The sequence below is a fragment of the Simochromis diagramma genome, unplaced genomic scaffold, assembly GCF_900408965.1.
Source record: "Simochromis diagramma unplaced genomic scaffold, fSimDia1.1 OVJJ01000343.1, whole genome shotgun sequence".
NCBI lineage: Eukaryota > Metazoa > Chordata > Actinopteri > Cichliformes > Cichlidae > Simochromis > Simochromis diagramma.
In genome coordinates this window covers 7630802-7658268 of record NW_024386831.1, presented here as the reverse complement: position 1 = coordinate 7658268, position 27467 = coordinate 7630802, and the positions used below count along the sequence as shown (strand labels likewise).

Here is a 27467-nt window from a genome sequence, read left to right as displayed (position 1 = left end):
TTCTTAAACTGAATATATTGCTCTGTGTTACCCCCTTTTGTTTTCAGTAGCAAGTGATGCCTATGATAGTAAGAATACACCAGTTTTTAAATTTTAATGACAGACCACTAAATCCTGAGTTGTGTTAATACATATATATATATATATATATATATATATATATATATATATATATATATATATATATATACACACATATATATATAGCACCAAAACAGTAAAGAAAGAAAAAAAGCCACCTCTTGTATGTGCAAATGTACTATGTCGACCTTTAAAAAAAGTCCTCAGTGTAAGTCAGCAGCGAGACAGCAAGTGAGTGAGAGAGAGATGGAGAGCTTTGAGATGTGGGAGATTTGTGACGTTTAGCGTGGAGTGGGTAGTTAGTGTGTTGTGTAGTTGTTGTTTTGTTTTGTGTGTCAGTGAAGGCACTTACGAATGTCACAAAGGCAGATTGCAATGTAAACACTGTCTCTAGGTGGAAAAGAGAAGTGATACACCTGCTGTTATCGGGCCTACAGGGTTTTGGTCTGTGGTGTTCTTCTCTGTCTTGTGGCGGACAAACATTTTTTTTTACTGGCACAAATAATTTGTGTGGAATCTTATTGCGACACCTGATTGTTCTCTCATTTTAGTTATTGTAACATTTTTAAATGGCTGTACAATTTTAAAAAAAAATGCCACTACTAGGATTTTATGTTTTTTGTGTGATTTCAGATCAGTTGCATTAATACAGTATGTCAATGAAAAAACAACTAAATTCAGACCCGTGAGGTTGAGCTATAAAGAATGATACCAAGCAAGGCAGGGGAAACAATAAAATAAAACAATTTAAAGGTGAAATACAAATGTAAAATCAAAAATGGCCAGTTATATTTTGGACCTCAGAGGGTTAACTCAGCAAATCATGAAAAATTAGGTTTAAGTTTTTGTTCATGACAGTGCAGATTTCTGACATGGTGTATAAATTTAAGCATGTAACAATTTGATTTTTTTCTAACAAAAAAGTATGAAACGCAAGTGAGACTCTTTGTAAATGAACCGCCCCATAGCTTTGTGGATTTTATACTTCTTAGGCTACATATTATATATTTATTATACAGGCTGTACAGTACATAAGATCAAAATCTGCATGTTTTATGTAACTAAAGCGTTTAATTATGTGAGCTGCAGAAAATAATAATAAACTATATTTATATGAAAAACACGTTTACTTACTGCATTTGAATTATTGTAACAATATGTAACCACCTCCATATGTGTCTGAAAAAAAAGGCTTTGATTTTGCCACACCATTTGATTTCCTTGCCACCCTCATGCCATCCTAAGAAAATTTCTCTAGATCCGCCCCGCATGATTCTCTGATTTAGGCTTTTTAAACAAAGTCTTTACCAAGGTTTTAATAGGTAACTGACTAAAACTACAGCGTTTGCTGACCAAAATAAGTAAGTAAAATTTCACTGAAGTAAAAGTGACTTCAGGCACTGTATAAAACAAGAGATAACTAGGAATGAATTCAGTCTCACTAACAGGCATGTGTTTTTATCAGTTTATTAAAAAGATTCAGTCCACAGTAGTTCAGAGTCTGGCACCAACAACATAAAAAACAAATGAATCAAAAATAAAGTGTACACCCTAAAATAGCACTGAACAAAATGCCTGAATAACAAGGGATAAATAAAAGAACTGAATAAAAAAATAAAAAAAAACACTAAAATGTAATCCACTGGGAAATGATGGTGAATTCTCCAACTTATTTTTGAAACAACAGTTACATTTTTAGGTGAGCCAGTTCTGGGTTTACTTTTTAATTTTTTATAGGTTCTATAATTTGTACTCATATTGCTGATGACGACCGTCTGCATGGTGAATTAAAGATTAATAGCAGACACATCAAAAGTAACAGAAAGGCTGTTTCCAATCTTTCTGTCATTTAAAAAGATCAGCTGCTCTTCAAACTAGCAGACCACAGATATACACAGGATACTTACAGGAGTGCTTTCCTCGTAACAAAGGGAATTACACTTCACTACAAAGAATGTAGATTCACGCTAATAAAAACTGTCATAGCAGTTTTATTTTAATCGGATTGTGACGGTCATTTCTGTATATGTCACTAAAACTGACCCACAGGAGCTAAAAGTTATTTTGGGGGTACAATAGCAATACTGCATGGCTTTGAAACTGCCTTTGCAAAACAGCTCTCCCTCTTTCTATTGATATGGAAGGACCCACAAAATGCATTCCACCATTATCTAAATGCATTTAAAAAAAAAAACGGATATGGCAACAAAAGGTGGCTGCAGACATTTAGAGATTTGCATAAATGCATTCTGTGTTTGAAAGAGGAATGTTCTGAAAACAAAAGCACCAATACAACGGTCAAAACACACATAACAATACTGCTTCTGTGTGTGTGTGTGTGTGTGTGTGTGTGTGTGTGTGTGTGTGTGTGTGTGTGTGTGTGTGAGAAAGAGAGTGATTTAGGGAATGAACGTTCAAGGGGGTGAAGCAGCAGGATTTGTGCTCTGACAGATTTGTCTAAAATTACTCTGATGGAAGAAATCCCTGGTTCTGTTGAAGAAAAGAGGCTCAAAACCCACAAAGAAAGCTGCTACAGGTCTTTGAAAGGCACAAGGATTGGAGTAGAAAAGTGTTGTTAAGGCACTACAATTTGGTGGGAAAAAAAATTAAGGCACAAATCTGATGGAATATTTCCTTTTCACAAAAGCGAGCGGGGGCTTCCATCTTGAAGCGATGCTGACGCTGTTAGGGATCTCGTCATTTTGTCCTCCTTTACTCGTACTCCTTTCGTCTCTACTCTTGTGGGCTGATAGCGTCTGCAAGCAGCTCCGGCCTCAAACATTCAATCGGACACTGGATGTTCTGGGGAACAGAGAAGGGCACGTCACAGGGAGAAGGGAGAGGAAACATGCATGTTTTATGGGCTACAGCTACATTTTTATCTGATGTAAATCTTCATTGGAACGATTACTATTAGAAAAAGACACTGACCAGTTTGCGAAGAGCATTTTCTCTGTAACGATCAAAGACGTCTGGGTGAACAGGCTGGAGGAGGTCAGCCTCCAGCTCAGGCTGTCCTCCTGGCCTCCTGCAGTTCTCACATCGCCAGCCCTGAAGAGGAGAGAGAGAGATGTTGCTCACACACACAGCCAGCCTGGCCTTGAGCGCACACAAACACCTTTAAAGAGCTTTAAAGCAACACTACAGGTGGCGTTCTCACCTGTAGTCCTCCATAGCAAGTACAGGTGCAGATGGCTCCCTGGTACTCCTTCTGCCACTGCTTCCCGACCTGGTACATTTTTCCATCGTCATAGCAAGTCGACTCATCTGGAGAAGGATAGAAATTAAAGAAGCATGAGAGTAAACTCAACACGTTAAAAAAATCCTGACATAGACCTCGTCACTTTATTCACACCAAACGTGTTCTCGTGTCATTAACCAAACACGACACCCGGCTCTGGTGTGTGTCCGGCAGTCAGCACTCACGAGGTTCACATTTGAATTCTCCTTTGCCGTTGCCCAGACAGGTGCAGCTCATCATGTGACCATCCTCACCGCGGCGATCCCACCTTTCTCCAATAGGGTAGTTATTGCCGCCATCATGGCACCACTCTGAAGAAGGGAGAGGCAGCAAAGAGAGGGACAGACACGGAAAAAGAAAGGGACGAGGAAATGATGCAGAGAGGGAGTGAATGCACAGATGTGCAAAAGATAAAAGAAAGCAGTTCATCAGTCGAGCCCATTCACAGATACATATTTATGCAGCGTGTGCAGACACATAATAAATATACAGAAAAATGAAATGCTCTCAGCTTCTCGTATCGTCGTGTTAGCTTTGCAGTTATGGACAATACAAATAACTGAGTGCGAGGCTCAGTGGGGCAGATCAGTTTGATGTGAGGTTTTCACAGTTTGCAGAGAAGGATCAGAGGGATCCACATGGGCAGGCTACAGCTGACTCACACACAGTAAAGTCATTTTCTTTATGATTAACTGAAACAGCAAATACATTTAAACCTGAGGCAAAAAATGTTCTATGCAAAGGTCTATTTCTCATTGCTGTGGCTGCCCATGCTGACATTTTATTACTGCATGCTGCTGCACATCCACTGATTCTATGACTCAGGAATTTATAATGTGCATAAAGGCAAATGGCATCATTTTATGTGTTTAACTGAATTTCCATTTGCTTGTTTTATGCCTCCCTATTATAAATTCCTTGTGTTTAAATCACATAGAATTATTACTGGACTTTAATTCCATGGTAGGGTTTTGCAAAGCATGCTGGGATGGGGTTAATAAGCCACTCACTGGATGAATCACACCTAAAATGCCCACTGCCCAGCCCCAGGCAGCGGCACCACAGCTTGAAGCCCGTCTCTGACATGCGCTCCCACTCTGAGCCCACTTCATGGTAGGCGTGTGTGAACGTGTCGTAGCACACGTCCCGTTTGGGGGTGATGGGGATGCCACCTTTGAAGACGAAAAAACAATTTTTTTTTATTGCTCATTAAGAAACTCATCGGGTTATTGATTTAATATTTTCCCATTTTTCACTTCAGACTCTTTGAATCTTTTCTACTTTTCAGTTTTCTGTGATCAAAGGATAAAATTGCGAGTGTAAACTGCTGTACCAGCATCGCCAGCGATTACGACTTCCTCCAAAACCTTCTCTTTAGCCCCGCCCTTCATGGCCTCCACAATGACATTATAGGAAGCTCCAGACGTCAGTCCAATCAGAGTGGCGCTGGTGGAGTTGCCAGGGAGACGCATCTGTGTGGAGAAAGATAAAGCAGCTGAATGAGGAACGTCCTCTCATATCAAACGAGCTCGCACGTGGATGTGTGTGCACACGCGTCTGTACCTGGAAGCCTCCTTCCTCCAGGTCTGTGATAGGATTACAGGACACCTCGTACTCTGTCGTGTGAGGGATGGGTTTCCAGGAGATGGTTGTGATTGTCTGAGCTTCTTGGGGAATCTCTGTTTCACTGTCAGAAAAACCAAACGCGAGACCAGGCAGAGGGCCGTCGCTCACCTACAGGAGCCACATGGAACAAAGTGTGAGCACATGAATATTAATTAGGGTCATGTATTTGTACCTGCTCTGAAATCAAAAACCAGCATGCATAAGACATAAGATTTGTTTTTACTTTGATTTCATCAAATAAAGCTGATGTAACGTGTTGGAGATGCTTTCACTGCTTTACTGAAACAAGATTATAGCTGCGTCAGGGCCTCACCCACCTTCACCAAAGGTACTCTGTTTCCATCAGGGCCTGCCACAGGAATATAAATTAAGGGCTCTTTGAGAGTGGGTCTCTGGCCTTCCTTGGGTCCACTGTAGGGGCCGAATCCATTATTGGGGCCCAGACCCTGATACTCTGTATAGATATGCTGACCCTGCTGGCCTGGCTGGTTCTGGCCGCTGGTGCCAGCCAGGTGGACGTGGTTGGAGTTAAAACTGGAGAAACAAAAAGAAAGGGATGATAAAACAGCAAAAATCAAGAGGCGCGAAATCAGAAAACACTGTTAAGGTGGTTAAAGAAATGTCCTTCCTTTCCATACGACTGTGGGAATGCTTACATTTTGTCGTCAAAGGACTCGGGAACATCCAGAATGTCAGTGGTGGGGCGATGAGGAACAGGAAGCTGAGGCAGCTCAGGGAACAACAGCTGAGAATCTGGAGCTGGTTCTGATTGGATCAAAGACAAACGTGTGCTGGCTGTTAGATTCTTAGATTCCAGTACTTAGGTTGGATTGGTTTCATTGTATAACGGTTAAAAGAGCTTTGGACGGCTAAACTCAGATCCTCTGGCAAGCATAAATTGCCCAACATATTTACAGCAGTGCTGCATGGCCAGCAGAGGGCAGCACAGCACAGCTCATGTAGCAGTTATTACTGCTGGTTTTGTCTCTCTGAGAGAAGTTACTCTTAACAACAATCGTGAAAAATAATCAAAGTCAAAGTTCTCTCCATTACATCATCTAACTGCTGCAAGTGGGAAACTTTAAAAAAACAACCTTTAAGGCTTTTATTTAATGGTGTAATCTGTAAGTCTTTGTAGAAGTACTCATAAACTGAGTATATTATTCCACAACACCATGTCCCACCTTCAGCATATCACATTTTAAAAAGGTGATGGGAGATGCAAGAGAAATAACTTTGCAATGTTCAGTTTCTCTTAAGTGATACCAGAAGTCAGAATAAAAGCGTTTAATACATTCGACACACAGTGAAACGTAGAAACATCTGTAGCTGAACTGTAACAAAAGAAGTTACAGTCGATAAACGACTGCAGGTGGACGACGTCTGCACTTACGGGTTCTGGCTTTCCCCACCAGCGGTGTGCTTCTCAAAGCATTCTGCAGGGCTACGATCTTAATGACATACTCCGTTCCTGGTTTCAGACCTATTGTCAAACAAAAAGTCAAAAAGATTCATCATTTTTTTTTAAATAAATGTTTACATGACATGTAGTAACACTCATGGACACTTACCATTGATGGTAACAAAGTCCTGGCCTGCATGGGGTCTAGGAAGGACCTCTCGAGGCACACCACCCGCCTCCTCATAGGTGACGTAGTACCCTGTAATGCCTGGGCTGCGTGACGGCTCCCACATGAAAGAAATGCTGTTCGGATTCAGGGAGGTGAAGCGAATATTTGTGGGTGGGATGACCAGAGGCTGAGCTACAAGACAGACAGAAAAGTGATTACTCAGGAAATATGGAGAAAGTCTTTCTTAAGTAAATACACAATACTGTGTGATGTGCACAGTTACCTGTGGTCGCTGTGAGTGTGAAAGGTACGCTGCGCCCATGTCCTTTCAGCGTATAGATGTTGATCTTATAACTGGTGCCAGGCTCCAGACCTAGAGTGTGAATACAGACATGTTAGTGAGAGTCTGTATGTGCAGAAACACATGTTTACCTCTGCTGTCTCGTACCTGTAATAGTGTATAAGCGCAAATCAGGGCTGATGGTGTTTTGGATGGGTGTGTAGCCGGAAGAGGGGTGGGTGGGCGTGGCCTCAACCAGGAAACCAGAGATGGGGTCTGGCTTGGCCCGCCATGTCAGCGTGATGGTGGAATCATTAACATCAGCGATACGCACACGACGAGGCGGGCTGATATCTTGAAGCAAAGCAGCACCAGAGAAAAAGTATTAATAAGATGGAATAAAAGCAGCTCTTCGTTTTTATGCGTCAAATTATCCATTTTATAAACTCACTCTCCAGGGTGGTGACCTCTCCCAGGACGGGCCTGCTGGTTAGAGAGTTCTTCAGCGCATAAACGTTGACTTCATAGGTGGTTGCAATCTAACGGGACCCAAAGAGATACGGTTACATTCTCCACAAGGCTGAGAGTCAAAATAGCGACTGAAGCTGCGAGATTATATGTCTGTGCATGTTTGTGCACAGGTATGGGTGTGCCTGGGAAAGCCTCGTTAAACAGGGTCGTTATCAGCAAGTGTGCAGACCTCCACGTGTGTGTGTGTGTGCGTGTGTTACTGCACTAAAGCTGATCGAGCGGGCTAAATGCTTACAATTACATCATGTACAGAATTATTCCCAACTTATCAGTGAGCACATTTTTCTTTCTCGTCTGGTATCGATGCTTAAGAGAGACTGAAAAAGTGTCAGTATCTGTGATAGCTAAGCTATTGAAGTTTAAGGCACTGGAAGTTGATTTGATTTACTCACCATGAGCCCAGAAATGTGTGCCTGAGTGGTGTCTGGGGCCAGGTTGATCTCCTTGGTAGGCACGCTCTTGTTCTTTGGGTTTACCACCACACGGTAGCCCGTGAGGCCCCTGAGCCCTGTTAGCTGATTGTCCTGACCCAGCATGTCCCAGCGCATAATGAAAGAAGTAGGGCTGACCTGGGAGAACTGGAGGTTAGTTGGAGGAGAGATTGCTGGAAGGAGGGAAAAAAGAAAAATAAGTGTTATTAGGAAACAGAAGAGGAAACTTGGGTTTTTCACTTGAACTGCTGTTTCGCATTAATTAGAAAGCTTTGGCGCTGGAAAATGTTCTCAAACATGTAGTTATAAATGTTCCCTTCCCTACCTGTAGCTTGTGTCCCAACCACGGCTGTGCTCTCTGTGTCATCGTACAGAGCAATGACCTTCACGGTGTATTCGGTGCCGGGCTGGAGACCGTATATGTCGGCTGACTCGGCGTCTCCTGTGGGAGCAGGAAGCAGCTCTCTCTCCCCCTCCTCAGAACTTGAATAAAACACTCGGTAAGACGTGACGGTTCCCTCGGGACTGTCCCAGGTGATCCGCAGTGAGGTTGAATCAACGTCTGAGAAGGTCAGGTCTTTGGGGCGGTCTACATCTAAAGGGAATGAGAGAGGATAAGAAAGACAAGTATGAGAAGGTGATGTCGTTTAAGTCAACTTTCAGTTAAAAGTTTCCACAAGGCAAATCCTTACTCGTTGAAGCCGTCACCACCTGTGGAGAGCTCTCCCCGTCTTGTACTTGAGCAACCACACTAAAGGTATACTCCGACGTCGGCATCAGGCCTGAAAAAGTAAACTCTGTCTGATCTGGAAACAACAAAAAAGGGAAAATCAACACGGCTCAAAGTTTACAGCTAAACTTCACAACACGCTGCGAATGTGGGAAACGTACCTGGAGCCACCACCTCGGTAAAAGATGGTCCCAGTCCATTTCTAGGAGCCCCAGTCACCCTGTAACCCTTGATGGGGCCTGCGGCGGGGCTCCACCTCACTGTGATGCTGTTGTCATTCACATCTGTCACCTCCATCTCAGAGGGAGAGTCGACACCTGCAAGAGAAGAAAACAGATGTGAAAAGGAAAGTGTAACGCTGTTATGTCTCAGACAGATTGTGCACTTTGTGTGTCCGTACTTGTCTTATGAGTGACATAGATTGGGACGCTGGATGCGGGGCTGTCTCCTCTGCCGGTCACAGCGTACACAGTGATAGTGTAGTCAGTTCCAGGCTTCAGGTTAGAGATTGTGGCGGTGGACTGAGAGCCAGGAACCGTGAACTCCTTAGGATTACCATGACCACCTGAGGCAAAAAGACCTTCCGTTTGCAAGTGTAACGATTTACTAATGACTGGCCAAAAAAAATTACAAAAAGGAATAATATAGTCAGAAAAATATACAGTTCTTGGTACAAATTAAATCTGTAAGTCTACCTGACTCTCCATGGGTGATCCTGTAGTAGCGCACAGTAACTGGGGGAGCAGCCCAGCGGACAGTGATGCTTGTCGGGTTCGAGTCTAGCACTTCCAGGTCAGTGGGAGCATCAGAGACTGGACAAAGACGCCAGAAAGAAAAATAAATACATATCCGACGCGTTGGCGTTAACGTCGTGAGTGGATAAAACATTGAAAGTGGCTGTTCATACTTGTTTTCTGTGTCCCGCTGAGCGGCAGGCTCTCCTGTGTCCCGCTCACGGCGAAGATGTTGACCAAGTACTCTGTGTCAGGAGTGAGTCCTGTCAGAGTGAAGTGCTTCCTGGACGGGGGCAGCCTCTCGTCTTTGGACCTCCCACCCGTCACCATCTGGTAACGGATGCGGTAGCCGCTGATCTTACTCTGCGGAGCGAACCAGTGGATGGTGAAGGAGTTGGTCATGATCTCAGAGAACTGCAGGCCGACGGGTGAGTCCAGAGCTGCAGGTCGGGACAAAGAAGGATAAAGATGATTTCACTGGCTCTTATGATGCCAGTGGCTGATTCTAGGCTGATGCAAAGTTGCTCCTGACTTAGAATCACCTGTTTTCTGAGAGCCAACCACAGGCGAGCTCTCCCTCTCCTCATAAACACACATCACGCTCACCAGGTACTCGGTGTTGGGCAGCAAATCTGCAGACAGCAACAACAGCACAGATGTGAATGCAGCCCTTTCTTCTGTGACTGTACCTGGCTTTGTGTTAATCATGATTACTACAGCTTACTTCTTAGCACCACGCCGTTAGCCGTCCCTCCTACGCTGGTCTCTGTGATCTCATCTTCATCATCGATGGGATGATACCTGAATGACACAGAGACCGACATCAGCTATATTCACAAGCTACTGCATGAGGACATTTTTGTGTTTCTTCACCTACCTGATACGGAAACTGTTAATGTCAGCAGTGTTTGGGACTGGGGGAGAGACCCAGGTGACCTCCATGGTGTCTGGCCCAACCTGCCCAAAGGCTAAATTAGTGGGAGCTGGCACAGCTGCGGGAAAGACAGAGCAGACTGTTGGATTTATGAGATTTCTTATTGGTTGTGAAACGGGATTCGGGAAATTTAATAACTCCACGAAAGGATGCAAGAGAAAAGACAAACATAAGGGAACAACTAAAAGAGAAAGTGAAATATTTACACGACCGTCTTTTAAAAGACGAGTCTGTGATGTGTTTGTGTGTCGGTGCAAATCCTCTTCTGAAGTTTTACAACATCTTCAAGCTGGGAGAACAAGCACTGTTTGTACTGGTGGGGGGTGGGAGGGCAAGCCTTAGTATGATAAACCTCTCAACTAATACCAGATGGTCCCCACACACACACACACACACACACACACACACACACACACACACACTCAGGGCTATTAAACTGACAACAAAACACGCACAGCAATTACATCAGCAACCTAAAGGTTTCTGTTGTTTAAAGATCCGTGTCAAAGGTTTAATGAGAGCTTTATTACATTATATAACCTAAACAGTGAATTCACACTGAACGTGTGTGTCTTTTAGTTCAGCTTGGTAGAAACACGGCTCTTACAGGTCTGCTGAGTGACCGTGGTGGGCTCGCTCTCGCCATTCTCCGTCAGAGTGGTAACGCTGATGTCGTAGTCGATGCCCGGTTCCAGTCCGTAGACCGTGTACTGACCGGTTGTGGGCAGCACCTGGTCTTCAAAGATCGGTACGCTCTCGCCGGCTGCAACTACAGTGATCCTGTAACCAGTGATGGCTTTGGTGTCGAACGGTGTCCAGCGTAGACTGATAGTGGTGTCGCTCACATCCTCAAAGCTGAGGTCAGTCAGCTGTGGTACTTCTGGATGGATGGGAAGAGATTTGGGGGCAGAGAAAGGAAGAGAGAAAAAACCCAGAAACGCCAAACAAAGAAACAAAGAGCCAAACGTGAGGAAAAAGAAAAAGGAGAGAAAGGATACAAACTGGTTAATCTGGGCCACAAACACTGGACTTCCAGCAGGGTGACACTGATGGAAGCCCTAATGTTAAGTTTGCGTCTCCTGATATACAGATATATATATCACCAAATGGTAATATACCTATGTTACCATTTGGTGATATATAAAGTTAACATTAAAAGCATTAGTGTTACCTATGAGTCACTTTAGCATAGTCACTTTAGCATAGGCACTTAGCTGCTGGTGCCTATGCAGAGAGCAACAGTTTCAGAAAAGAGCTGGTAGGTGTTAAAAGTTGAAGGTTGATGTTTTATTTGAAAACATCAACCTTCAACATGTTGCTTCTGCAGCTGATTAGAGAATGACTTTCCATACATGCACATCCTGTCTGCATGGACTGATGGACCGGGAAGAAAACCCATTCAAACCTCTGAGAGGCCTTCTTGTGAAATTAAACATCTCACCTGGTGTAATGACAGTCGATACCGGAGTGCTCTCCATCTCATCTTTAACAGCGACAACACTGATGTTGTACTCCACACCAGGGCTCAGGTTTTCCAGAGTGCAGGAGTTCTCATCACCTTCCACAAATTCCTCCACACTGTTTCCTTGTTGTCCGTCAGTGGGAGTGCATGTCACTCTGTACCCGGTGATGTCTTAGAGGGATAAGAGAGGTATTTAGTTGTTAGACTGGCTATTCATGATTTGCTTGTTGGGATTCTTCTTTTTATTGCACATGTGTGTACCTGGAGTACTGGCTCCGTTCCATTCCACTGTGACACCACCGGTGCCTGGGTTAGGCTTCAGATTGAGATCGGTTGGAGGAGACAGAGCTGGAGAGCAAAGAGGATAGAAGATCAGAGGAGGACGTGTGGAAAAAGAATGCAAAACAGAGAAAAAAAGGTTTGGAAAGTGGAATGAAAAGAGTCCACTTACGTGTGACAACGCGGCGTGTGATCGGAGTTCCCTGCTCGTATCCATTAATGACCGGCTGGACGCTGTAGGTGTACTCCACTCCTGGAGTCAGACCGGAAACGTAGATACTTCCTGACTCAGAGGTCACATCTCTCGGGGCTTCCCCACCCTGACTGGGCCGTACTGTCAGCTGAAAGATAAATGCACACAGTCAGACAGACTGAGCAGAGGAGTTAAAGGTCAGAGGTCAGTGCTTTCCCAAGAACACTGAAGCCAGCAGAACATTCTCATCTCTGGTGCGACATCTTCTAACCAATCAGATATATCTCAGAGGGTTCAAGTTCCCATGTTAGTAGCTAACTCTGAGAGGCGCACACTCAAGTAAGAATAACTGGAATGTGCTTTGCACAGCAAACAGGAAAATGCATTTAAACAGTCAGAATTACACACGTAAAGAAGAAAACCTGCACCCAAAAAGGCAAATGATGCAAAAATATACTGTAAGTGAGGGTACCTTGTAGCCAACGCGGGGAACTGGAGTCCAGGTGATTATAATGGAGGAATCAGTCACATCAGTGTTGAAATGAGGAGCATTACCCATCGCTGGGGCTACAAACACAGAAGGTGAAGGTGTGTTCTTATCAATTTTAGTGTCTTGGAGTATAAATACAGCAAAAACTTCAATATTCATGCTTTGGTGTTTGAAGGAGGCCACGCCTCATTGACTCGACTTATCCAGAAAAATCTTTTTTAATAGCAAAACGCACAAAAGTTTGAAGTATAAGCTCGGTGGCCACAAAGCTCAATGCACTGGATACTCACTGGTTGTAAACAAAGCCGTCTCTCCCGCACTCATGGTGTTGGCTTGCTCCGCGTGCAGAGTCACTGTGTATTCGGTATCTGGCTGCAGGTTGAGGAGGGTGTACTGGGTGAGGCGGGCAGGCAGGTACAGCTGCTTGGGGTTGGAGCCCTCAACAGTGAGGAAGAGACGGTAGCCGGTAATTTTGGCACGGGGTGCAAACCACAGCACCACTGCACTGTCCTCGGTCACATTGGCAAAATGGATGTCTGTGGGGGCATCGGGCTCTGAGAAGACAGATAATGAACACTGTTAGATTCAGAGCAGTTTGATCTAAAAGACTGTCGGGAGCAGTATGAACAGTTTCAGTTCTGGTAAAAAAAGCATGTTTCACGCTTCATCTCCGTCTGCTTTATCCCATATTCAAACAGCCAGTCGTATCAAACCATCTTCAGAAACGAAGGGTCCTATAACAGATGGAATGGCCCCCGCAGAGCCCCCACAGTCTGGACCAGAGCCCAGGCTGCTTGGAAGAACTAAATCCCCAGACGCCCTGACAAAATGCAAAAAACTCTACCACAGGAAATACGTGCCACTGGAAAAATAAGCACTTGTTTATTACGGTTTCTGATCAGTAATCATGATTTCATGCATTTATAGGATAACTAAAACATGTGCACATTGTATTGTCTGTTTCACAGTGTGGTTGTGTTAGGGTTAATGCCCCTTTACCCAGATTTTAGTCATGCAAAGAAGAGAGGCTGTGTGTATTCACATCCAGTTTTGGCATGTAAAAGATTTCCCTGTAGTCTGGAGGCCATCTGTCATACTCACTGGTAGATTGCTCTCCAATAAGTGGCAAACTTTCGTGTCCATTATGAACAGCATAGACACTGAATCGGTACAGTGTTCCTGGCTGTAGATGCGTCACTTCAGTGTAGGCGTTCTGACTGACGGGCAGATTCATCTCTGGCTGAGAAGAACCAGACTCATCGACGGGCATCACGGTGACCCGGTAACCAGAGATTTCACCAGAGGGTCTGGACCATGTCAGAACGATTTTTTTGTCAGACACCTCAAAGAACTGCAGGTCGGTCGGGGAATCCACTTCATCTGTGGGTACGACACAAACAAATGTCAGTATGTGTTCTTTAAAACTGAAGTTAGACTAAAAACGTTGGGTTAAAATGATTTTAAAATGCTGAGAAGAAAAAAATGCACGTATAATGCAATGGATGGAGTCTGTGATCACTCAGCACATGCAGCTAAATGTGTATGACCATCTTCCCCTTAATAAAGGAAACATGCATTTGAGGGAAGAACCCAGAGAGCCTGACTTCTTTACCACTTATAGGTAGGAGACAAAAGCGCTGGACAAAATTAGTAAGAGAAGAAATAAATCTGACCCGAGCAGAATAAAAGAAGGGAAATAACACAAACCAGATCAAGTTACGTAGTTGGCAGTTTGATTCATAGCAAACTTTGAGTTATTGTACAAAGTTTTTTATGTTGGGTCTTTGCAGAGCCCCGAATTTCACTCTGAAGCTAAATGACTACTGCATTTCCAAAAACATCTGACCTTCATTGCTTGTTGCATAAATCCAGTCTAATCCAGCTGATGTGTTCAACATGTGTGTAAATAATTATAAATGATTCTTGTTACAGGACGCTCACTGAGACGAGTACTTCCAACCCTGCACCCAACCCCAATGGCAACCAACAAACAGCCTAAAACTGACTAATATGAGCTGCGGTGTGAGGTGGAGTTTCACTTTTCTGCCTTATATTAAACTCGGTCAGCTAATTTACACATCCTCAGTCCATCACACAAACTGTACACACACTCTTCCAACATCTGTTTGACCTGGCAGACTAACAGGTTTTACATAACTCCATCCCAACAGCTGTGAACTCAGTGACTTGACTTTCCTTGGAAAGTTCGTCTTGCTTCTACTGAGGATTGGAAACAGGCATAAATCTCTAAATACGCCACAGGACAACTTGCAGGTTATGATAGGTGCCCTCATGGCAAGTGTATTAATTCAGAATGTATGGAGGCACAGGCGGAAGATCAAATCATGATATGCAAAGATTAGAGGTGCTGACATGAACCATCGTGGATTATTCCTTACATCTTTTAGACCAATCAGCCAGTAGCACTCATTTACCTGGCAGTGGTTCCCCAGAGGTGCTGACTTGTACAAAGATGGGTTCACTCTCCAGGGTGTCCTCAATGGCGTAGATGCTGATGTTGTACAGGCTCCCTGGTAGAAGGTCACTCAGAGTCACAGACGTTGCTGTATCAGGGAGATTCAGCTCCGTGCTTTCACCTTCTACTGATGGAGTGTAGACCACACGATAACCTGCACAGAGGAAGAGGAAACAGTTACCCGTGTGTAGGCAGATGAGTTCAATAGCCAGCGACTGAAAATGTTAGCGTAGCTTACCAGTGATGGGAGCCAGCGGTTTTTCCCAGCTGATCATGATGGATGTATCTCCCACTTCCCCCACTTCGTGCTCCTTGGGAGCATCAGGTACTATGAAACAAGGTGTAAAAACGACGTTATAACCACTGTGGTGTGCGTGTTGATGCATGACACGAACTGTATCTCAGTGCTGCATTTAGTTGTAAAATCAAGGTGATGATGACGACAAATAATGTGTGTTCGCACCAGTTGTTTGTGAAGTAGTAAGAATGAGGTTGTCCTCTCCTCCCTCAGTGACCTCATAGACGTTAACAGTGTACTTCCTCCCAGGGAGAAGCTCATTAATGTTCACAGAGGTAGCTGTGCGGGGCAGATCTGACAGGAAGGAAATATTTTGGATCAACAAATCTGTGACGAACGAGGGAATTGCTGGGATTCTGAAATCAAGCAAAACGTCAGATTTTTTTGATCTTAAAGTGTAAATATCTGTATCGGCGCCTACCAAGAACGATAGGTTGTCCAGTGCCTTGTCCCTGCTCGATGAGCTCGTACTCCACTCTGAAACCCGAAACTGTGTCCGAGGCAGAAACCCAGGAGATGACGAAGCTGCTGGAGGTAATTTCGGTTACAGACTCCGAGATGTCAACCACAGGCGGAAGAGGGGTGGTCTCGCCTTGTGTTGTAGCCACTACAGGGAACGTCATTGATTGGTTATTCAGGACAGTCCCATACACATTCCTCCAAAACCATCAGTGACTTCGTTAACTTACAGGATCCATAAGTGGTGGTGAAGTCAAAACGTGTGACCTCTTTGCGCCCAAAATGCAGCACGCTGATCAGCTGACCCTCGTAGGTGATGCCGGGTTTCAGACCAGAGATGGTGTACGAGTTTAGATGGCCAGGAATCGCCACCTCCCTCCACGGGCTGTGAGAGTTTTTCTGTAAAATCACATGAGATGTAAGATCTGAGGGACAGTTTACAGGCTGACATTGTTTTAATGGTTAATTAAGTTTAGGCCAATCAGGGAGGAAGAGGAAACATATCTCCAAAAAAACCCTTACCACTCTCCATTTAAGGATGTACTGGGTGATGTGTGCAGACGACTGGGCGTTCCACTGAATAGGGTGGGAGTCTGGTTGGTTTCCAGATTCTGCGATGATGACCTGGACGGGGCGGTGACCACCTGAGACAGAGACAGAGCTGCTTTACCAGCCGCTGTGCAGTGAGTGACCAGTGTGCAGGAGAGCAGGCACATCTGTGCTCCAGTGTGGGATATCATTTTGTAAAACCAACGGCTTTATATAACCCAGTTTAACAGCGAGTGGGTGTGTGGGAGGATTTTCCTGAACACAGCAGAGAAAAAGCGTGAAAAACTAGCAGGTCTGTGTGAGATTCCAGCGCAGACTCTCAACAGTTTCTGCTTCCACCCTAGTTTAAGATTTTTCCTGTTGTCTCAGAAGCTAAAAAAGTGCAAAAACATGTTAAAAACTGACACTAGTATGAAGCTTGTAATTCTCACACAGTGTAATTTGACATACAGAACTTTTTCCTCCACTATGTAGTCTCTTTTCCATCCAAGAAACATGTTTCGCTGCTTAATTAACCAACAAATTTCCCCATATTCACCCAAACAACAGTTACCACCTGAGCCGTCGCATTAGTGCTCGTCTGTGAGGGGACAACCACGCTGTGGTGAGATCTGGTGGTCATTGCACCATCTGAGAGAAAACTGTAAGGGTTTGAGTCTGCACTATAAAAAGCTGCAGACATGCAGGAGTTCACCGAACGATGCACAAATTATACAAGATGACTTTGCAGGTTAGAAGACACAAAAGAAGAGAAGTGGTATAAGCAGAGGCAGAAATCCAAAGGGGATACATCGAGTCATCCTGAATGTAAACAGAAGTCATGTGGTGCGCAGACTCCTGACATAAGCTGGGCTCATAGAAACTGGTAGCTTCTATAAAGAACTGAGGTTTTCTAACTGCTTTTCCCAAATAGCAGACCTGTAATCACAGTTTCTGAGCAAGTGGCGTGGTTAACCATAAGTTTCTAGCAGATACGCAAACCTCAAAAACAATCTGGGACCTATTACTGCCTATTACAGCCCCACAGGCCACTGGCGAGGGTAAGGGTTATACAGAATCAGATGTGGGAGGTGCACGAACGGATGCACGCTCACTGCAGAGCGGCTATACAACGAGCCTCACAAATGCGCTCTCCCCAGCTTTACTTATGTCTCTTTAACGTACAAGCATGCGCATGCAGACCTGACCCTTCACTTTTCACACTTAGACACAACATTCATTCTTGATACCGACAGACGCACCGCGAGGTGGTGATAAGGACAGCGGCAAAAGGAAGTCACTCTGGGAGTCATCCTAACAATAAGAAATGCATCAAAAGATTCAATTACACCCCAGACAAGAAGACGAAAACAAAGATGGCAGACAAGAAAACATTTTTTCTAGATCTTATCAACGCATGTGCCGAATCAGAAGCTTTGGAAAGTCCTGCAAGACTGTTGCTTTTCCATTTTTACCTTTTATGGTTTTTCCCAGTTCGAGTCTGGATCTGGTTCCTGCTGCCCTTAAATCTTAGCACGCTGTATTTTGTATGCCAAAGAGCATGCATGCACATGCGCGCACACGCATACATGCACACACACGCGGAGCTAGTTCACAGCTGGTTGCGATTATGGCCACTTACGGTAGAACGATGCCCTACATTTCGTATCTTCTGTCAACCTGCTTCAGATACAGAGCAAACCAGTAACAGTCCATTTAAACCTGGAACAGTCACCATTTGCACAAAGTTACAGCCTCACTTGGAACTAACCTGATAAATTTATCCAAGCTGCAGGAGATGGAAATGTTTCTGCTCCTCGAAACACTAAAGCCACCACACAAGCTCACACGTGTGCATGACTCTTTTCTTTTATAGAGTTGGAGAAAAGTTTGGAAAAGCACCTAAAAAACATTAAACGTGCACGACAGACACACCGGAGTCTGTTATGAAGGTAATAGTGATAGATTAAAAAAGCAAAGTGTACTAAGAGGGAACTTAAATCCAGCTAAAATCTGTGATTTTGAAAGGTGTGTGCTGAGATTACGGTCCAGGTAACTGAATGTGAAGTAGTGTCTTGCTCTGAGTGACGCTGGTTTAAACTTTACGAGATGAGATTTCAATTAACGTGACACCAAAATCCACAAACTGAAACCTGCTGTTCAGGGAGCTCGGTGTGCAGTAGGTGTGTCTGGGCTGGATACGCGCTCTGCACTGTGGCGTTTGGTACAGCTGTAGCAACAACACAGGGGCTGTACCACATGCTGGCAAGAACAAAGGCTCAGAGTGGGGGGTGCACTCGTAAAAGAGGAAATCACACCCACTCCGGGCTCTGTCTACTTCACATCAAAGTCAACAGCCTCTTTCCCAAAGGGACTTGAACAAACATTTTTCAAGAGTTGGAGCACAAAGTGATGCTGGAAAAGGTGCCCAGGTGAGGAAAAAACGAGCATGCTCGGGACAGGCGAGCGTGTGATAGTCCTTTACGGCTTCCTGTTATTCTTTGTTTGGACTTTTAATAAACTGAAAATGTTTTTTAAGCTGAAGTAAATTAAATCGCACTCAAAAATATTTGTATCACAGTCCTGGGAATTTTCCTTTGCTCCTGCTGTTACAGCCACACGTCAGCCCAAAATACACGAACAAAAGCACGTTTAAAACCTCACCAGGGTACGTCTGCTGGGGCTCGCAGCTCAGCTCTCCAACACCATTGCCATAGCAGTAGCACTTGTACATGAGTCCATGGATGACTTTATCCCAGGAGTCTCCAATCTGATAAAAGGCTCTCGTCTCTGGCTCCTGGCACTGGTCTGAGGGCACAAAGCAGAAGTGTAACAGTATGCAAAAAACAAGGGCACTGAAACTCATGGAAGTCATATATATTTACAGTTCAGAGCCTGCACTCGCTGTGAGTTATTATATTTTAACTACTAATAAAAATTAAGAGGATTCTCCGTCCATTTAACAAATACGCAGCATAAGCTTAGTCGATAAGTCGTGTCTGTTCTTCGACCCTACACTGAAGCAAGGATTAGGATGATTGGAAAAATGCAAAGTGCGCGTGCAATGACAAACCCACCAATGGCGTCACACTTCCAGCGGCCACGGCCTTGGCCAAAGCAGGTGCAGTTCATCATGTATCCCTCATCGTGCCGCTTGGTGAAGGTCTGGTTAACCTCGTATGTCAAGCCATCCACGCTACACTGGTCTGAAACAGACATTCAACAAAATGCTGAGCACCGTTTGTGTGCAGTGCAGGGTTTGTGTGTCTGTGTGCAGTGCAGGGTTTGTGTGTCTGTGTGCAGTGCAGGGTTTGTGTGTATCTGTGTGCAGTGCAGGGTTTGTGTGTATCTGTGTGCAGTGCAGGGTGTGTGTGTCTGTGTGCAGTGCAGGGTTTGTGTGTGTCTGTGTGCAGTGCAGGGTGTGTGTGTCTGTGTGCAGTGCAGGGTTTGTGTGTATCTGTGTGCAGTGCAGGGTGTGTGTGTCTGTGTGCAGTGCAGGGTTTGTGTGTATCTGTGTGCAGTGCAGGGTTTGTGTGTGTCTGTGTGCAGTGCAGGTGCAGCTAAGGGCCCATAAAGTGCAGCTGTGCAGGTGAGGGATTTTTATCTAGCACGACCTTTCACCTTTACACTCAGGGAGATCTAATACCAGTCTGTAGCCCCTTGCTTGTTTCCACGGTGTATCCTGCAGCTACACGTGTGGACACCTACCGTTTAGCTGAGAGTAAGCAATGCAGCTCCATTCTCCTCTGCCATTGCCAACACAGGTACACCGCATCATGTGACCCAGAACCTCGTGACGCTTGTCCCACTGGTCGCCTACACGGTACATCGCCCCTTCATTCGATGTGCACACCTCTTCATGAGCTGGGACACACAAAAGCAACTGAATGTTACACCTGCTGGTCTTAATGGGGAGGAAATACTAAAAAAAATTAGATGCACGGATCCACACACAGCATACTTTTATCATGATAAAAACAAACACATTAACATGAACGATGCCCTTTGGACATCACTGACTCAACCCTGCTATTACTGCACAGGGTGGGAGAGGATGCAGACCCCACAGAATACCTGTCTTTGTCTCCATAGCAAAGAACATTTGATTAAAAGCTAGAAACAGCTGTCGTGTGCTCTCGTATGTATGAAATCTGCCATAATTAAAGAGAGTGAGTGGTTTGGGTTTTTTCCAGAGAGATATAAGTTTGAAAAAGTGTCTGATGCAAGTAAAGACCTGCTTCCATGTGTGAGCGTGCATGTGTGGAAAGAAAGCGTGTGGCCTTTTTTACTTTACTGCATTCTGATTGGTCGATTCTGACCAATCACTGCACATGAAGGCTGTAGCTAGGACATAAGTACAGGAATGATTAGAACGTGGCTTAGGAAGGCTTTGCTGTGGGTTTAAATGAATTAAAATATTTGCATGTTGTATGTCACTAACACTAAACCTTTGTGTATGCTTTTGTTAAAAACATGCAAAAACTTTCATACGAATTCTGTTCAAAATAAATATGCATGAAAGCCTGAGTGAGTAAATGACGAGAAGCTATTTTTAGTTTCTCCCTGATTCACAACGGGTCAGCGCAGCGAGCAGCTCTGCATGTTTGATTTTTCATGTATTTATTTATTTGATTAAACTCCGGATATCCTTTCTGACACAAAGGGATCTGTGTCTCTTCCTGGGACTGAACCACAGGTCTTTCATTTTTAAGTGGAAAGTTCAAAATTGAGCCAAAAAAAAAAAAAAGACACTCATTTTTTTGTCCATTTGTCCATATTTATGTGTTTTTGTTTCTGGGTTCAGTGGTCCTGACCAGTTGAAATAATTATATTGTTGGATTTTTGTTTGAATTCATGCTGGACGCGTTTCTACCCTCACAGTTAAAATGAGCCTTTCCTTCAGACCGTGTAAAATGTGGATCTGTTCCAGTTACAAACCCATTAACAGCTGCCTAAATGTCAGTCTGCATTCCATCAGCAGTCATCTATTTAAAATTAATAAAACTAATAGTCTTTAGTGTAATTTAAACCCTGACTTCAAAGTGGCTATTTAAAAAGCTTCTGGCCGATTTGTGGGAACTAAATTAAATTCCTGCCAAAGAGATTTATCAGCAGCTGAGAGGCTGATTGCAGTTTAACCAGGCACAGGGGCTGAATTTGAGAAAGGGATTGCTTTGTTTTGTTTGGTTGTTAGATTGTGGATCTAACCAAGTAAATGATTACATTTGCATAATGGAGGTTAAATTCTGCCTGTGGGTCACAGCTGGAGGCTGTCCCGCGGGCACACGGCAGGCGGTGCAGAAAGCTTTGAAGAAGATTGCCACAGGTGGAGGCGAGGGGGCTCCGGACCTGATTAAACGTCACCATTAACACCCCAACGACCGTGTTTGTTTTGACGATGCCTGTGAAGTCATTACTGTCAATATAAAGGAGCCCTGCGCTCTGAATGTATTCACTGCGATGCCAAAAACACACATTTGTTGTGACAGCTCAGCTGCTTTGTATAAAGTGACTTTTACGTCTCCAAAGTTTAAATTGATCCGATTTTTCTCTTTTTACAGCACGATGGCACCAACGCCATCGCTGTCATTACTGCTTCAGACATTAGTGTGGTTTTAACGACCCCTCCCACAGTTTCACTGGCTTCAGTCTCCTTTGTTACCCACAGAGACTAAATGGCACCAAGCTGTAAACAAAAGGTGTAAGAAGTGTAAACAGATTTTGCCTGTGATATCAGCCCAGGCTGCTTTCTAGCATCACGCTGATAATCGCCTCCATGCTAATTCAATCAGCTTTAAAGGTCAGGTAAGCATTCAGACTGGGGTGGAGGTTAGACTTTGCAATTAGCAATTAGCTGCCATCATTGTTAGGAAACTGCTGAGCCACGAGCTAACAGCCCTCTCTCACTCTGCACACACTTACCCGCCATGGGACAGAACCCGAAACGCCGCTCGTCATCATAGTTTGTTGTGGTGCCGCACCACTTCATGCCATCCCTTCGTCCATCTGCGGTACAGTCGGTATAGTTTCTGCCATTGTAGAGGAAAGGGAACTGGCAGAGAGCGCCGTTAGAATTACCGCCACGTGTTGCCACAATTGCTAAAGAAGAAGAAAAAAATAAATAATAAGTAATAAGTTTAATAAACATCTCCTTGACAGACTGTGCATCTTGCTTTGGACGCAAGCTTGTGACAACTGGGCAAATGTGAACGTAGCAGCTCATTGTTAACACGTTTCAGGGTCTTTGTTTAACACATTAGGAGAACAGCAGGTCTGGGTGCTACAATGGAAACCATCTCACAGCTGGCCAGCTGCCTGTCATTACACAGGAGGAGGCACATGGTCAGCTGCCTCCTTCTCACTGCAGCCTCGCTGTTATTGCACATCAGAAAACCTGTATGAGGTCTTAAAGTTAAGAGATGGGAAAAGCCTCACATTTAAAGGAAACATGTTCACGCCCTTTTGTTCCCATCGTGAGGGGATTACCTGCACTGACCAGGAGAAGCCCTACTGTCGATAAAACGCAACTCCTGTCTTTTTCAACAGCCCACACTCATTTTCTTCAAATATCAAAGAGATGATATTTCTATCTGAAGCACACAATCACCACCACAGAAGAAAAAACATGTCAACACGTCAGCGCTCCAGCGTTTAGCTCACCGTTCTTCTCTGTGCAGAAAGAAAATTTCTGCTCTGTCTCGAAGTCAGACGAGGTGGAGCACCACAGCTGCCCGTCAGCACGTCCATCGGAGGTACAAGAGTGGTAGGTCTTTCCCTTGTAAACAAAAGGGAACACACAGGGCAGACCACCGGAGTTGCCACCGTATACTGGAGCAGGTCCATCTGAAGGAGGACGGGAAAACAAACAGAGGCATAAACACCACTTGAAAGTCGTTTTTGTGTGTCTGACTGTGCCGTCAGCCTAATTATGCTTAACTCTGCAGGTGAACTTTGTAATTTGCAAATTTGTAAAGAAATAATTCATTACCCCATGGGTTGCAGCTGGACCCGGTGCCAAGGCAGGTACAGATCATCTGCGTAGTTCCCTGTTTCTTAATCCAGCGCTGGCCAACAGAATACATCAGCCCCGTCTCCGTCTGACAGGCTCCATTCTGGGCATGCTCGGGCACAGCGTCGGGCTGGTAGACCACGGGGTGGATGTTGGTGACAACACGGGAGCCAGTGCCTAAAACACAACACGTTACACCAGTCAGATATCAGAGCAACAGCTCAAGTTAGATTAAAAGCACGAATAAAGAACAAGTGAAATTATTAGTAGTTCTAAAGACTTCATGTGCATACATGAGTCAACTTAAGTATATGAGTAACGCCTACACTACAATAAAAAGACTGTCTTACTGTCTCTAAGTCACAATGAGCATGTTTCTGTCTCACACCCTGTCATCACTTTCCCCCTACATTTGCACATCTACTTTCCATTTCTGCCTCTGCTTCTCATGAGGTCACGATCACGAGTTCCAAGCTGCGTTTTTCTCACTTCATCACTTGGACACTTGGCACCTCTTATCTCTCTCGCCTCACAACATGTGTCTCTGGTACGCATTCCTCTCCTCGCACAGAGCCGGGGAGAATAGACACAGGGATATTGTCAGCTCTCACCCAGGCCCGTGGTGTGAAGTGAGGCATGTCGTTCGCACTTCCACTCTCCTCGGCCGTTCCCCGTGCACAGACACTTGAGCAGGTGACCCCGGGCGTCGGTCTTGGTCCAGGTATCTCCAATACGGTAGGAGGACAGAGTATCCTGGTCATTACAGCGATCTAGGAGAGAAGGAAATGAGAAGTAGAATATAAAATAAAAGGAAACTCTAAGCAGTCTGGTGACTTGGGGAAAACTCTCTGCAGCGATGGAGTGGGGCCTGAATCACTGGCTAGCAGCTGGTTGCATGTTTGTGCACACATGGGGAAATTTATTGATGAACTCTACGAAGTGTCCAAGGCCACCCTGAGCACTTGGATAAAACAACAAACTAATTGAGAAAAGCATTCATTATTACCTGATGCACCAGCCAACATAATAAAGGACTGGAGTGACGGTTTAAACTGTCGACACAGCTGGAAAACATTTCCTCCCCAGCCTCTTAAAATTCTCCAAGAAATAACAAGCTCACTTTACCATTAGTCCTTCTTAGAAGACTCCATGCTACGTGGATGGCATTCACTGAGGGTTTAAAGGATGTGCAGACATGTGTGATTCAAAACAGCAGCAATAAATTCAGATTTTCTGCTCGTGTGACTTTCTGAGGGTCGGCAGACAAGCTTACGTATCCATGGAGATCATGCAAAACAAGAAAAATCTCGAAAACAAATGAATAAAAGTAGGACGGCAGGAAATTAGATGGCTGCCCTTTCCTGAGGATGGTCCTTACAGAGGTTCTTCCTTTTGAAAGGGAGTTTTTCCTTCCCACTGTCTCCAACTGCTTGGTCACAGTGGCTTGTCTGATTGCTGGGTTTTCCCTGTATTACTGTGGGGTCCTTCACTTACAGTATAAAGCACCTAGAGGCGACTGTTGCTGTAATTTGGTGCTGCATAAATAAAACTGAATTTCATTTTTCTTAGCTAAAGCTGAAAGCAAAGCAGAAGTGTAGATGGGGCAGACAAAGCAAAGCAAATAAGTTGTCTCACTCCTGGAGGTGCATGTGATGCGTCCATTTCCCTCCCCGACGCAGGTGCAGTCCATGACCATCCATCCCTGATACGGCTTCTCCCACGTCTCCCCAACAACATACGATGTTCCCGCCGAATTGTCGTAACAGCGCTCAGCTGCAGGGTACAAACTCATTAATTACTTGTTCAGCACTGTCTATGAAACACACATATGGCTGATGCAGAAGAATGCATCTGTTAGTCACTGCCTGTCTGAATGACTCACCAACAGGTTTGCAGGCCCACTCTCCTTTGCCGTTACCCAGACAGACACACTCCAGCATGTAGCCTCCTGTTTCGTGGGGTCTCCTCCAGGTGTCACCGATCTTATATGAAGCCCCGCCCTCATGACAGCGATCTAGGTGCAGAGAAGGAGAAGACATGATTTTAGAGATGATTTCAGGCTCATCAGCATGAGCAAACAAAGGGAACTGAAAAAATGTGATGCTTCATTATTTAACCACTAACTGCAAATAGCTGCATGGCACCAGGTTCTAATCAACTGTGGAGAGCGTGGGGGGTTAACCAGTTTACTGTTTGGCAGTCCTAGACGTGTGGTCTGAGGTTAGAGCAGTTAAAACAGGCACACAGTATCACACACTTACTGGCAATGGTGCAGCTGATTTTGCCCCTCCCAGATCCAATACAGGTACAGTCCCAGATCATGCCGTCCTTGGGTCTCTCATAAGTTTCTCCCACAGAGTAGTACCGCTCGTTGACTTTATCGTAGCACCTTTCCTCTTTAAGAGCAACAGCAGAAAAGATGTTTTTGGTACATGTTTTGTTCTTTTCTCAGACAGAAGTGAAGAATAGATGTGATTTTTGTGGACGCAGCTAACAGCCCACAAACTAACCTTGGGGTTTGCTTTTACACTTGATTCCTGCAACTCCGTGGCAGGTACAGACCAGAGTGCTGTCCAAAAACTGCCGCTCCCACTGTTCATTGATTCCATAGAACTGACCATTCTCCATACAACCCTCTGACACGTGAAAATGGAAACAAGACAGAGAGAAAAAACAATTGAGTGATACAGATCAAAGCTGCTTGGTAAAGATTAAAGCAAGAGATCTTTTTAAAATTTGAAAGACAAATGCAGCCACTGGAAACTTGTCCAGCCCCAACCACAGCTAAAAACAGACACGGGACTTCTCTCCCACACAACGATAAGCAAACCCTAAATTGGAATCACCACTCTGCTGGAGGACAAGGCTTCTCCCCTGCCTGTGAAAGTGCCTGGATGTGTTAACTTGACTTCAAAGGAGCCTAATGCCGAGTGATAAATCACTTGCACAGAGCAGGGAATAATAACATTCCACTTTTACTCTCTATCTCCATCTTCTTTGTTCACATCTGATTCCCTTTCGACTTTTCCCAGCTTTTAAACAGATGGCGTGCTTTGTATTTTCATTCCCTTCTCATTCTTAGACCCAGTCTGGGGAGGACAGGAGGTTTTCTGGTGACTGAGGTTAATCCAGAGTTTTATGACTGCACAATCCAGCAAGGACCACCAAGGACCCCCCCAAAAAAAGTGCGCAAACTTTGCAGTTTAATTAAAATGTCCTCACCCCCACCCCCCACTCCGGCCTCAGATTGGAAGCTCACAGGCTGCTACACTCACTCACTCACAAACGGCTTACCTTGAGAGACTGAGGGGACGTGATGCTGATGCGCCTGACGCCGATCCCTGTGCGTCCCTCTGGGCATACAGTTCACTGCGCTCCCGATACACAGGGCAACCAGCACCCTGGCGATGGTGCTGCCAGTCATACTGTCGAAGAGTGACTCAATGAAAGCAGAATGAAGCTGCAGGTGTCCCGCTGTTATTATATGCGTATATGAAAGTGTTATTTCAAATACACCCAGAGAACTCGGCTCCAATCAGACTGTGCGCTTTCTGCCGCGTCCCAGCCTGCTCCCTCTGTCCTCCTCTGCAGTCTGCGGCCCCAGTGTGCAGGTTACCACTCTGTGCTGGGAGTGATTTATCTGGGCATGGCTTACTTTCAGGCGGAGGAGGGAGGTGCAACAATGAGAGGGACTACCCACGCAGACGTGGGGCAGGCAGGCTTTTGCGAAACAAAGATCATTCATATGTAATGTTGCTTTGTCTTGCTTTTGCTTCGTTTATTTGTTTGTTTGCTTGTTTGTTTTTATGTTTGACGAAGAATTGCTCTAAAATAACCTTTCATCACGCAGATTACCAAACTTAACAAACTGTGTGTGGGGGTGGGAGTGGGAGAGGTGGGGACTGGTGGTTACAGGGGAGCAGCACTGCCTCTAGGTTCAAGACCAAACTTCGCCTCTTTTCTCCAGAGATAAAAAGCATCTCATGTGAAGCTTCTTCCTCTGCTTCTTTTGCACCAACCAGACTTCGCTTTCCTGCAGGGCACTGATGCAATGCAGTGTTTTGGCATATAGGTTTTATACAGTCTGAGCAGCGATCTGCAGGAATTAGGTCAC

At 44.8% G+C, this 27467-nt stretch overlaps 1 protein-coding gene across 1 annotated transcript; it reads right to left on the bottom strand.

The window, feature by feature from the left end:
- Window positions 1-1532: 1532 nt before the first annotated feature.
- Window positions 1533-26970, bottom strand: fn1a (fibronectin 1a). Its single transcript, XM_040027758.1, has 49 exons — window positions 26648-26970; window positions 25864-25989; window positions 25615-25749; window positions 25236-25367; window positions 24989-25126; window positions 23965-24123; window positions 23333-23530; window positions 23005-23187; window positions 22267-22443; window positions 20053-20208; window positions 19422-19550; window positions 19009-19152; window positions 16339-16460; window positions 16047-16215; window positions 15779-15964; window positions 15523-15651; window positions 15298-15387; window positions 15019-15213; window positions 13685-13963; window positions 12874-13137; window positions 12566-12660; window positions 12073-12241; window positions 11883-11969; window positions 11601-11792; window positions 10767-11039; window positions 10103-10217; window positions 9950-10026; window positions 9768-9857; window positions 9399-9665; window positions 9187-9303; window positions 8892-9056; window positions 8653-8808; window positions 8454-8567; window positions 8087-8356; window positions 7723-7934; window positions 7251-7338; window positions 6968-7153; window positions 6803-6892; window positions 6520-6711; window positions 6342-6431; window positions 5605-5713; window positions 5266-5482; window positions 4886-5056; window positions 4656-4794; window positions 4333-4494; window positions 3508-3633; window positions 3242-3348; window positions 3013-3132; window positions 1533-2883 (listed from the first exon to the last, which is right to left on the bottom strand). Exons 1-49 carry the CDS (start codon window positions 26775-26777, stop codon window positions 2815-2817), a joined length of 7506 nt encoding a protein of 2501 aa, XP_039883692.1. The 5' UTR covers window positions 26778-26970; the 3' UTR covers window positions 1533-2814.
- Window positions 26971-27467: the final 497 nt, after the last annotated feature.

Bases quoted from the DNA above. Each gene is read 5' to 3' on its own strand.
- fn1a (XM_040027758.1), bottom strand. From the start codon at position 26,777: ATGACTGGCAGCACCATCGCCAGGGTGCTGGTTGCCCTGTGTATCGGG. The intron at 13,964-15,018 runs GTAAATGAGTGC...TCGTACCCACAG, and splicing joins CTCTGGGGAACCACTGCCAG to ATGAAGTGGATTCCCCGACC. The intron at 3,634-4,332 runs GTGAGTGGCTTA...TCCCTTCTTCAG, and splicing joins TTTTAGGTGTGATTCATCCA to AGTGGTGCCATGATGGCGGC.